This window comes from Colletes latitarsis, chromosome 4 (assembly GCF_051014445.1).
Source record: "Colletes latitarsis isolate SP2378_abdomen chromosome 4, iyColLati1, whole genome shotgun sequence".
Lineage (NCBI taxonomy): Eukaryota > Metazoa > Arthropoda > Insecta > Hymenoptera > Colletidae > Colletes > Colletes latitarsis.
Window position 1 is genome coordinate 39,063,620 of NC_135137.1, and position 10,673 is coordinate 39,074,292.

General features: G+C 40.0%; 2 protein-coding genes across 5 annotated transcripts; one reads left to right on the forward strand and one right to left on the reverse strand.

The window, feature by feature from the left end:
- Positions 1 to 2,137: 2,137 nt before the first annotated feature.
- Positions 2,138 to 5,945, reverse strand: LOC143340875 (OTU domain-containing protein 7B). 4 transcript variants are annotated; one of them, XM_076763257.1, is made up of 8 exons: positions 5,785 to 5,945; positions 4,732 to 4,972; positions 4,231 to 4,646; positions 3,786 to 4,157; positions 3,401 to 3,714; positions 3,162 to 3,320; positions 3,009 to 3,087; positions 2,138 to 2,946 (listed from the first exon to the last, which is right to left on the reverse strand). In XM_076763257.1, exons 2-8 carry the CDS (start codon positions 4,952 to 4,954, stop codon positions 2,845 to 2,847), a joined length of 1,665 nt encoding a protein of 554 aa, XP_076619372.1. In that variant the 5' UTR covers positions 4,955 to 4,972; positions 5,785 to 5,945; the 3' UTR covers positions 2,138 to 2,844. The 4 variants fall into 4 exon arrangements, with proteins under 4 accessions (XP_076619372.1, XP_076619371.1, XP_076619373.1 ...); XM_076763256.1 differs by lacking the exon at positions 5,785 to 5,945 and adding an exon at positions 5,461 to 5,778; XM_076763258.1 differs by lacking the exon at positions 5,785 to 5,945 and adding an exon at positions 5,676 to 5,776.
- A 1,435-nt stretch (positions 5,946 to 7,380) lies between these two features.
- On the forward strand, positions 7,381 to 10,668 carry Gcs2beta (glucosidase 2 subunit beta). The gene is made up of 2 exons (XM_076763260.1): positions 7,381 to 8,501; positions 8,570 to 10,668. Exons 1-2 carry the CDS (start codon positions 7,601 to 7,603, stop codon positions 9,226 to 9,228), a joined length of 1,560 nt encoding a protein of 519 aa, XP_076619375.1. The 5' UTR covers positions 7,381 to 7,600; the 3' UTR covers positions 9,229 to 10,668.
- The last annotated feature ends 5 nt before the right edge of the window (positions 10,669 to 10,673 follow it).

Sequence of the window (10,673 nt, forward strand, 5' to 3'; positions counted from 1 at the left end):
TTTCGATCAAACAATTATTTTTAAGCGTACTCGGAACAAAATACGAAGGTTACTTACATTTTTCGCACGTGGGCATCGCCAAGTATTCTTTTTCGCATAAATACAGGTTTCCTGTCGAAACGTGGTCACAAATTCTCAAAGCATTATGGCGTCGCGTCGACTGCGTGACCGTAGTTTGACCACGCTTGAGCGTCCCATGTGCTTCAATTGTAATTACGGGCTCTCACAGAAATAAAACACAAATTTGCTAACAGACACTTATTAATATTGTATAAATGCATCGATGGAGAACGACGAAGTGAATAAAAACCGTTAAAAATAAAAAATTCGTATCTAATTAGACGCGAAACCGTTAACGCACTTATCACACCACTTTCCAGACGAAGACTAACGGACAGGATCGGACGCATCTCCCGCGCGAGGGGTGGGGAGTGGGATGAAGGAGTCACGTAGTATCTTCGAAAGATTAAACTCATAATAAAACTCATAATAAATAAAAGAAATATATAAAATAAATATAATAAATACAAAAAGATATCAGATAAACGATTAATTAATGATTTATTGTCTTTATATCCTTGTGACGTCAGAATGAATGACAGCCAATCACAGGCGCTGTTTCAAGATGCAATATCGATCTGTTAATCGACACACAAGTAACTAGATCGATTGAAGTATATTAATTTTTAATCGAAATTTTAGTCAATGCTTTTGGTATGAATTTTTAATTTATATAAATACTGTCCAAGTCTATTATACGTCTGTACCTATTTATTGTGTATTCTAGAATATTTTTCGAAAGTGATTTTATTCTTACCATTGCTGGCATTCCTGAGCCAGAAGAAGTAATCTGATACTGATGTGTTTTGAAAGCTCGGACACGCTGTCTTTATATCTTAAACCGCGGTCTCTCGTCTTCACCTTGGAGCTGAACTCATGCATTCCTTGTCTGTGTCACACGAAAAAAGATTGCTTTACGCATCTTCACTATGCATTGTCTGTGCCCTTAATCCATGTGTTACGAAAAAATATAGCTTGTGACATCTATCCCATACTTTGTTTATGCCTGTACCAAAGGCATCTTAATTAAATCTAGTGAAAATTAAAACAAACAACTCTAGAAAATACAGTATGCAGAAAAGGAATATTTAGGTAAGAAATTGATAAAAATTTAGATTGATAGTTAATATTATTGGCAGTATCATATAACCACTGCTCCTTAATTTACTAATTACGCCTTTCCTGTGATTAAAATGTGAACTTTTGAAATTGAAGAATATAGTGTAGACCTTTTGCAAGATTCAAGGATATCTATTCTAACCATGGCATGTGTTATTAAATAGTTATTAACGAATATCGGAAGTCGGCACGCTGTTTCTAACCTTTTAACGCGACACCTTACGGATCTATCGCTAATAACTAATTAATTAGAGCGAGGATCGTTACAAAATCGATCCTTGAATGCTGCAAGGGATGTCTACTTGGTTCTCTGATAGCGAAAATATGTGTGTTATTGTTGAAAAGTTGATAAATTCATCGATTAAAGCGGACAGTAATACAAGCCGTAGATGTTCCGACTTCCGATAATCGTTAATAACTTGTTAATTACGGGCGGAGTGGTTATAGAAAGTATCCTTGAATGTTGCCAAGGGTCTATGCTACATTCTTCGATTCTAAAAATTCATATTTTAATTCCAGAAAAAGAGTCATTAGTAAATAATCAAGGTACTGCGTAGCAGAAGTACCAGGAGTAGGGGAACCTGTACTCCGGATACCTTCTATAACATTCTGTGATCCTGGCATGATTTTAGCAGCACGAATCCCTGATATTAGATGGCGACACTATTTTGGCATAAGAATCGCTTCCAGTAATCACAAGTAATCGTTTATAACTTATTAACTACATTAAATAATGCATAGAGAAATGGTTGAATAACTTCATTAGATTCAAATAATACTTTTAACTTTCGAATTTATAGAAATTAAGGAATTAATGGAATTAATGGAAAATATGTATTTTGATTTTTATCGTTTATTAATATAAATATAAGGTACAGTTTAGAGGTTACATAATTCTGATTTGTACAATAGTATGGAACGAAATATATTTCGTTAACGACGGGAAGTGATCGGGAGGTACACAGAATATAAAAATATGTTTTATTTTTCACACAGCTTTACACGAGTAGTAATTGCCAACAGGCAACGAGATTAAATATAAAGAACGATTTGGATATCACTTTAACATCTCGGGATCACGGTTTTCTAAATAATCTCGCTCGACGAGCCAATGTACGAGAGAGACGCGATCAGTTCATAAGTACAAAGCATTATATTAAAAGCGATAGATTATTGCGGGGAAAACGAATTTCCCGTCGCAGCATTTGAAAATCGAGTATTATCGTTGTGTTTGTTTTTTCATCTTTTTTTTTTTGTCATTTACATAACATACGCGACAGAAGGCACGTGCAAAGAAGTCGTGAATTATTTTTTATTCGTCCGTCCTGAAAATACTGATTTACTGCTATTTGAAAATATAACTTCTTCTTTGGAACGGCTGGTTCATAAGCTACACACGAAAGGCATATAGTGTATATATATATATCGATGAAAATCGAACCCTGTATATCTGATATGCTTTTGAAATAGATGAATGCCATTAAATACAAAAATAATGTTACAGGATTACTCGATATTGCAGGAAGAAGAAAATCTGGCGGGTCGATTATTTTTCTTAAGCTTCACGGTAAAATGGCTAGTGTTACGTCTAAATCTGATTATACATAATTTAATACGAACAATAGTAAAGTATTATTATTGTCATGCCCCACTGTGACTAATTCTTCAGCGGTAACGTCGATTCGCCCAACACTGAGAACAATAGTAATCATTTTCCGCCGAACCATAGAATCGACATTGCTCGTTGCGACATTCCTTAACAATAGCCTGAAAAATTTTTCAAATAATTAACTTTCGTAACTTGTAACGAACGATGTATTAACACGTACCCCGAGACTACCACTGCTATCATTCCATGGTTCTGGCTCCAATTTTTCGGACGATACTTGGTCATTGTAAAAGGTAGATCTGTAAGAAACAATCGCTTGAAACCACTTATTAGCAATAATTAGTAAAAATACGCTGTGCTTTGTAAAATATACCTCGAAAGATAAAGAGTACGATCTTTATTTGGATTAATAGGTAACAATTTGCTGACGCTTGCGTGACTTCCGCTGTCGCTAGCAGCATAAAATTTGGATTTACCAGCGCCGTAATTCATTTCACTACCAGTCTCGTCAACCTTATGATCCTGCAGGTACCTATACAATATTATATAATCAATAAGTTATTATTTTCTGTAGCTGAAACGGGAACAAATGTATTTAAAAAGCCGTAAAACCTTGCGTGAGCACATTGAAGATAATTTTGAAGCATCTGATCCACGTACTGATGACGTCTACTTCTGATTTTTACACATAATAAACCTTCCGTGGAAAGTCCGCCCGCCGTGGGTGGTGGGCTTTTTGGTCTCTTTGCCATAGACCACAGTCTTTTACTAACGGATTTGCCAATCGATCCAAATTGTTTAGCAACGCCTAATAATTGCTTTGCCGTTTTAGACAGCGAACCGTCAGTGTCGGATAGCCTCTCCATTTCTTCGGACGTGAAATTTTGGTATTCACAGTCCAAATACTCTCGTAATAAAATTTCCATCTAAACATAAATACACGTAATTGTATTTGAATACATGGTAGAATTGTGTTCCAAATTGCTGAACTAGGTACCGTATCTTGCTGACAAGGCAATAAGTCTCGAGATCCTTCTTGCCAATCCCAGTCGGGACCGGGATCTACCGCGAATAAAACTGGTAATAATTGACCTGTGTCTGGGTCTACTAGAGGTATGCTAACACCTTCGCTAGAACCATCTCCAAAATCGCTTGCCCCGTCGACAATGACGAGCGGCGAAAAGTGTGCTGAATGATATGCTAGAATCAATGGTGTTCTATGACAGTAAGATGGTAGTACTTCTAACGGCAAATACACTCCACCAAACGGAATCGGAGCTAAAGCTACACCTTCAGCATCCTTTAACATAGTTTCAGCTATAACTAATATAGGCCTCTTTAAAGCATGAGCTAAAGCTAATACGTGCACCTGTAAAAATGTAGTCATCGTTAATATTTCGAAACCAGTATCTTCTAAAATAAAATATAAAAATTTTACGAACTTCTTCGAGACTTTGATAAGATGTAGCAGTTTGATTTCTAAAGATAGGAGAAGCCATATCTACAATGGTTTGCCATTCTGTTAACCATTCCGCGTCCGTATAGGATAATCCTGCAGCTGCATTTAAACCCATTTGTCGCCATTTCCATCGTCTAAACAATGCATGTCTGTACTCTCCTTTAGCTAAAGTATTATGCAATGCTTCTCTTAATGTAAGAAGCCTATCATGAAAGCCCCACATGCCAAGGGAAGCTGCATGTAAGAGGCAGTTGCCATCCCCAGATGTTGCCAAAGGCCATAGAACTCTGTTACTTCCATGTTTACCTCCACACCACCAATTTAAACGACCAGCAGCTTCCAGAGAAGTCAAACACCCACCTTCTATCAGATCTTTCTCCAAAAATTGACGAAATGAATCTAAATATAATTTTTTAATAAATCATTACAATGAAACAAAGTAAACACTTTCATGATCAGTGTAGTGAATTACCAAATGAATTACCTGGATATACAGTTAGGTCAGGAAGCGAAAATGTGAACTCTGGGGTATCTAACGACCCTATAGTAGCTAACTGAGAACGGGCATAAGAGACAATAGCTGCATTTTCTGTTGCTCTAGATATACCTCTAGCCAATTTTTTTGTAGCACCACCTCCATTTTCCAATGCATTATTAGAAGTTGACTCTTTCTCCAAACCATCGTACGGCGATAGTCCTAGGTTCATTACCTTGCCTTATGGTACCTGTAATACAACAGCTTTACTCAAATTTACTGTTCTGTAATTAGCAAATGATCAGCAAGATGTTAAAATGATTGTACAAGTGTTACTATACCAGAGTCGGACAAAATGTAATCTGATTACATTTGCCCAATTCTGTGCTACACAACATATGTCTAAAAGCAACAGGAATGCAGGGCTTTGGTGGTTGAATACAGATATATACAACAGTTTACAAAAATAGGACAAGGTTTTGTAACACAGGTGCTTTAATTAAAAGAACGAGTATTAATTGATTATATATCGTCTAATGAATTCAGTTACTAATATAAATTCGATGATATAATCAATTCGAAAACGGCAATGCATTTCGATTCTCGGAATTACGAAATATCGAAAGTGAATAAATCTAGACAATATGCGATTGCATATACACAGCGCACCTACATATGCATATGTACCATATATGTTGCTGTACGTGCATACAATTACTAAAAAAAAAAAATGCAAACCTTGGCCCGTGTATCAAATTAGTGCAACAGAACGTAACGACAGAGTATCATCAAATGGTATTCTAATTGGTCCACGACGCACGAACTGTTTGTATGCTTTCTCATATTTCGTAGCACGGCGCCCGTACCGAACCTCTCCTGAGAGAGATGTCCGCGACGTAATAAAAATGACTAAGAATCGGTTTGCACGGGCTACGATATAAACACAACATAACCTAAAGCACGGCAGCCTCGAAACTGCATCTAGTAGTAGGGCGAGGAGCGAATTATTATTGTTACGTGTGAAACTTTAAACCGGTCACATGTCAAACTGCGGAGACGTACACTGCTGTTTTTTACGCAGTAGCGTGCCTGCCCACTAACGGACAGGTTGACGCGACCACAGTAACACGATCAATTTTCAAATTCAAGAGAATCATTCGAGTTATCGTCTCTCTCATAATATCGCGCCACGACGCTCACTAGAAACGCATTTAACCTTGAAAGCACGCGTCGCTTGTGCATACCTATCTACCCACGCAAAATATATAAATTTTATACATGATGTCTCAAACTATAGGCAGAGGTGCCAGAGTCTCGTGGGAGTAGAGAGAGAAAGGCTAACATTTGCCTTCTCGCTCTTGAACAACTGGAAAATCCGGATGGTAAAACGCCCAAGTTAGTCGTGGAATAGTTCGTTACCTTCAATACTAGATGGCGCCTATTTCTCGACGTCAAACCCTCTGGTGCTAAAACGTCCAAGTTTGTCGAGAAATCCATCTAGCGTGGACGAAACGAACTATTCCACGACAAACTTGGGCGTTTTAACACCAGAGGGTTTGAGGTCGAGAAATAAGCGCCATCTAGCGTTGATGGTAACGAACTATTCCACGACAAACTTGGGCGTTTTAGCACCAGAGGGTTTGAGGTCGAGAAATAAGCGCCATCTAGCGTTGATGGTAACGAACTATTCCACTACAAACTTGGGCGTTTTAGCACCAGGGGGCTGGAGGTCGGTAAATAAGCGCCATCTAGCGTTGAAAGTATCGAACTATTCCACGACAAACTTGGGCGTTTTAGCACCAGGGGGCTGGAGGTCGGTAAATAAGCGCCATCTAGCGTTGAAAGTACCGAACTATTCCACGACAAACTTGGGCGTTTTAGCACCAGGGGGTTTGAGGTCGAAAAATAAGCGCCATCTATCGTTGAAAGTAACGAACTATTCCACGCAACTTGGGCGGCTCTCTCGACTGCTACTCAAGAATCGAGAGAGAGAGAGAGCATGTGCCAGTTTGCCTTTGTCGGCTTTCCAAAACTTCAGGAGCTCATGTACGCGTGATCTGGCATGTGTGAGTAGTACACCGGGTGCTGAATCCTGCATCTCTTACTGTAGGTAGAGAAATTGACGCATGCAAGACCTGGGATCTCTGAACAAAATATGCTATCGCACCTTGTTTGTGAGCCACACCACGAATAGCGCCAAGTTTGGCTTATTACGTCTAAGCAAACACTCTGCGTAACTCAATATAGTCTATGACTTGAGGTCGGAACAATACAAATTTGAAATGCTTCGATTTTATCGAGCTTCCGTAACATGATCAGTGCATATGGATTGCACTAATGATATGACCAATTATTGTCCTGTACCTTGTAGAATGTACACCTCCTGTTAACAAGTACTGCTGCTGCTACTGCTGTTTCGACTACTGTGACGATTATCGTGCATTTTTTAATAATTATACGTTCATTACTTGATAACTTGATGATACGCACGGCACAGTTGTCCGTATTGTAACATAAAGCTGTGTAATATATACAGACTAGAGTACGGTATACGGACAGACATAGCTACACATTGATCGTTTATTGTCGAAAGAATGTGATGACTACGCAACCGAAAGAACCGCCTCGTGTGCAAACGTAGCGCCACAGGTTGTATCGTTTTGTCGGCATAGTGAAGTACATCTACCTCGTTGTAACGCAAAACGCATATCGTGCCTACGGAGTAGGTGTAGGCGTGCACGAGTGTGCGTGCGTGTTCTGGCTCGTGTCCTACCGTTTCGAACCTCAAAAATTGCTAGTTTTCGCCGAAAGAGTATCGGACAGTTTTTCGCGGGTGAAAACATTCTCCAATAGTAGCAGTAACTTATCGAGGAGAACGATGATGAACGATCACGGGGTATGCCTGGTACTTATTCTGTCGGTCAATCTGTTGATTCTATTGGGCCACGTAGCCGGTACTAAAGTGCTGCAAATTCGTGGCATACCTAACACGGAAAGTTCGTTGTACTCGCCGGACCGCGACTTCCAGTGTCTCGACGGAAGCCTGTTGATACCGTTTACGCGCGTCAACGATAATTATTGCGATTGTGCTGACGGCAGCGACGAGCCAGGTACACCCGCTTGCAGCAATGGCTCCTTTTACTGCGAAAACACCGGTCACAAACCCCATTATATACCCTCTACCTGGATAAACGATGGCGTGTGCGATTGTTGCGACGGCAGCGACGAATATCGTTCGAACAAGGAATGCCCAAATAATTGCAACGAGCTTGGTAGAGAAGCCAGAATAAAACAGCAGAAAGCAGAGGATCTGATCAGAGAAGGTAACAAAATAAGGGCAGAGTTGATCGCCAAGGGCAAACAACTAAAGAACGATTATCAGAGTCGTCTGGTGGCACTCAGAGCCGATTACGAAGAAGCAGAGCTTGTGAAGAAGGAGAAAGAACTGTTAAAGACTCAAGCGGAGGAACGAGAAACAGCTGCTCTAGAGAAATACAAACCAGCAGAACCGGAACAACCTGCTGTGGAAGAAGGAGAGGAGGAGGAAGAACTGCAAGAATCAGAAGCAGAAGATTACTTTAAACTTTTGGACTCTGATAACAGTAATACTGTAACGATCATAGAACTCAGAACCAGAGTAACATTCGACAAAGACAAGGATGGAGTTGTGACCGAGGAAGAGGCACTGTATTTCTTGAACAACCAGAAGGAAGTTAATCTTAGAGAGTTTATCGACTCTGTTTGGGCAAACGTCAAGCCTTTCTTAATGTTGGAACAAGGTTAGCAGAAACGAGTAGATTACTGTTTTTATTCCAGATTGTTTATTTCAATTAACACGTTATTTTAGGTATGTTCAAACCGGGCGAATCTAACGAGGACGAAGAAGAGGCACACGAACCTGCGGAGGAACTAGCGGAGCACGATAAAGGGGAAGACGACGGTGGCGAGCGAGAAGAGGCAACGGGCGACGAGGAGGGAAAAGTCGAGGAACCAGCCGTTCAGTACGACGAAGAAACCCAAGCCTTGGTCGATGAAGCCACGAGTGCTCGAGAGAATTTCCAGGCGGCAGAGAGATCCGTGAACGATTTGCTATTAGAGATTAGGAAGCTCGAAGAGAAACTAGATCGCGACTACGGTCCTGATCAGGAATTCGCGCCTCTGGACGGAGAATGCTTCGAGTACACGGACTTGGAGTACGTCTACACGCTGTGCATGTTCGATAAAACGACGCAGAGGTCTAAATCCGGTGGCAACGATATCACCTTGGGTCATTGGTACGACTGGATCGGTCCTAAAGATCAAAAGTACTCCAAGATGAAGTACCAAAGGGGGCTCACCTGTTGGAACGGCCCGGCGCGTTCCACAATCATTGATCTAAGTTGTGGTAAAGAAAACAAACTAGTCTCAGTGACTGAACCTAGCCGATGCGAGTACAGCATGGAGTTTTCTACACCTGCCCTATGCAATCTCAGCACGGAGTCCGTTGACACACACGACGAATTGTAAATCTCGTCAGGCGAGATACACGAGACAGTGTGTGATATCGAAACATAAAGCGTAAAAGTTGCAAGGATTAATAACGGCTGCGTACATTCATTCAACGTCAGGCTTGTTTCCACTTACTCGTTTTCAACGTTTGCAAGCAAATATTTGAATGCTCGTAATGAACAAGATACATACCGATAGCGCGTACAGCCACGTTGCCAGAGTCTCGTCAAATTTGTTCAATATAATCCCGGTGATCGCATTATAGTTTGACTGTAATAATATTTGTAGACTATCGGTGTAACTTCTATATCTTGTTCATTATAATTTTTTTCATTTCAAGCTTTCCAATACTTTCCGCGTGTCACTGCTGCACTTCGATCATAATGCAATGCACGACAAAGAAATTTAACACGGTAGACATTTAATTCTTAAGATAAAATTGTAAGATTTTGCGAACGCTTAACACGTTACGGTTAATTTAAGGAGTTGCATGGTCGAGATTAACGTCATGTTTGTTTTACCGTCAACGATAAGCACAACTGATAAAGCCTCAGCGAGAGCCTGGCCATCCCTTGCGTGTTACATAAAGACAGAGTTTCATCGAACGACGTACTGCGATCGGTTATTCGTCCTTGGAGTAATTAAGCAAATGGAATTCGCCGCCGATAACATGTTGGCAACAGCTAGCGACGAACTCGTTGTTTGCTTCGAACAGTAGAGAAGATCGTTGAAAGACAATTTAATATCCGTGATACGTACATTAAAATCGTTGTTACGCCGTCATTGCCAATATTGTGTCACAGTTATATACATTCCTGATCTTTTTGTACCAAACAAATTTTTATGAAGCAATTCGAACGACACAATCAATCTACGTGATCTACGCGTGTTGATATAAATCCTGTTGAAGGAAGCATTTCTTTTTTGGAATATTTAAATACCATCTGCGTGTGCGCGCATGTGTGTATGTGTGTAATGTAGAGACGTATTAATACTGTCGATCATCAATCAGCGAGGTATTTTGTAACTGTTTAAAGATGCGCCGGGTGTACTGGTGTGTTGGTATGCGGGTTCAATAAAGAGAAAGAAAAATCTGTTGTCGAACTGTAATTCACGATGGCAGCTTTATTTACATTAATAACGGGCGATTTGCTCTTCCTGTATTACGTGTGATACAGGACATACATACATATATACATATTTGTATATATATGTATATATATCTTCTCAATTATGCGAGTTCTTACAACGTTATAGCGACGGTTAACTCGATTCTCTATTTATCTCTTTAATCTAACGATCTACACGGTATCTTTTGGAGTCTGAGACGTTTACAATCAACTAGAGAACTAAAAAAGTAAAGGTGGGGGGATAGAGGTGATATTACGTTTCTGAGCTGCTTATTCAGCATTACATCCAGTCGATTACATTCTCATTACTTCGTTAAGGCACTTAAAAGACTG

Bases quoted from the DNA above. Each gene is read 5' to 3' on its own strand.
- Gcs2beta (XM_076763260.1), top strand. From the start codon at position 7,601: ATGATGAACGATCACGGGGTATGCCTGGTACTTATTCTGTCGGTCAAT. The intron at 8,502-8,569 runs GTTAGCAGAAAC...ACGTTATTTTAG, and splicing joins TTTCTTAATGTTGGAACAAG to GTATGTTCAAACCGGGCGAA.
- LOC143340875 (XM_076763257.1), bottom strand. From the start codon at position 4,954: ATGAACCTAGGACTATCGCCGTACGATGGTTTGGAGAAAGAGTCAACT. The intron at 3,715-3,785 runs GTACCTAGTTCA...ATTTATGTTTAG, and splicing joins TGCCTTGTCAGCAAGATACG to ATGGAAATTTTATTACGAGA. The intron at 2,947-3,008 runs GTACGTGTTAAT...AAAATTTTTCAG, and splicing joins ATAGCAGTGGTAGTCTCGGG to GCTATTGTTAAGGAATGTCG.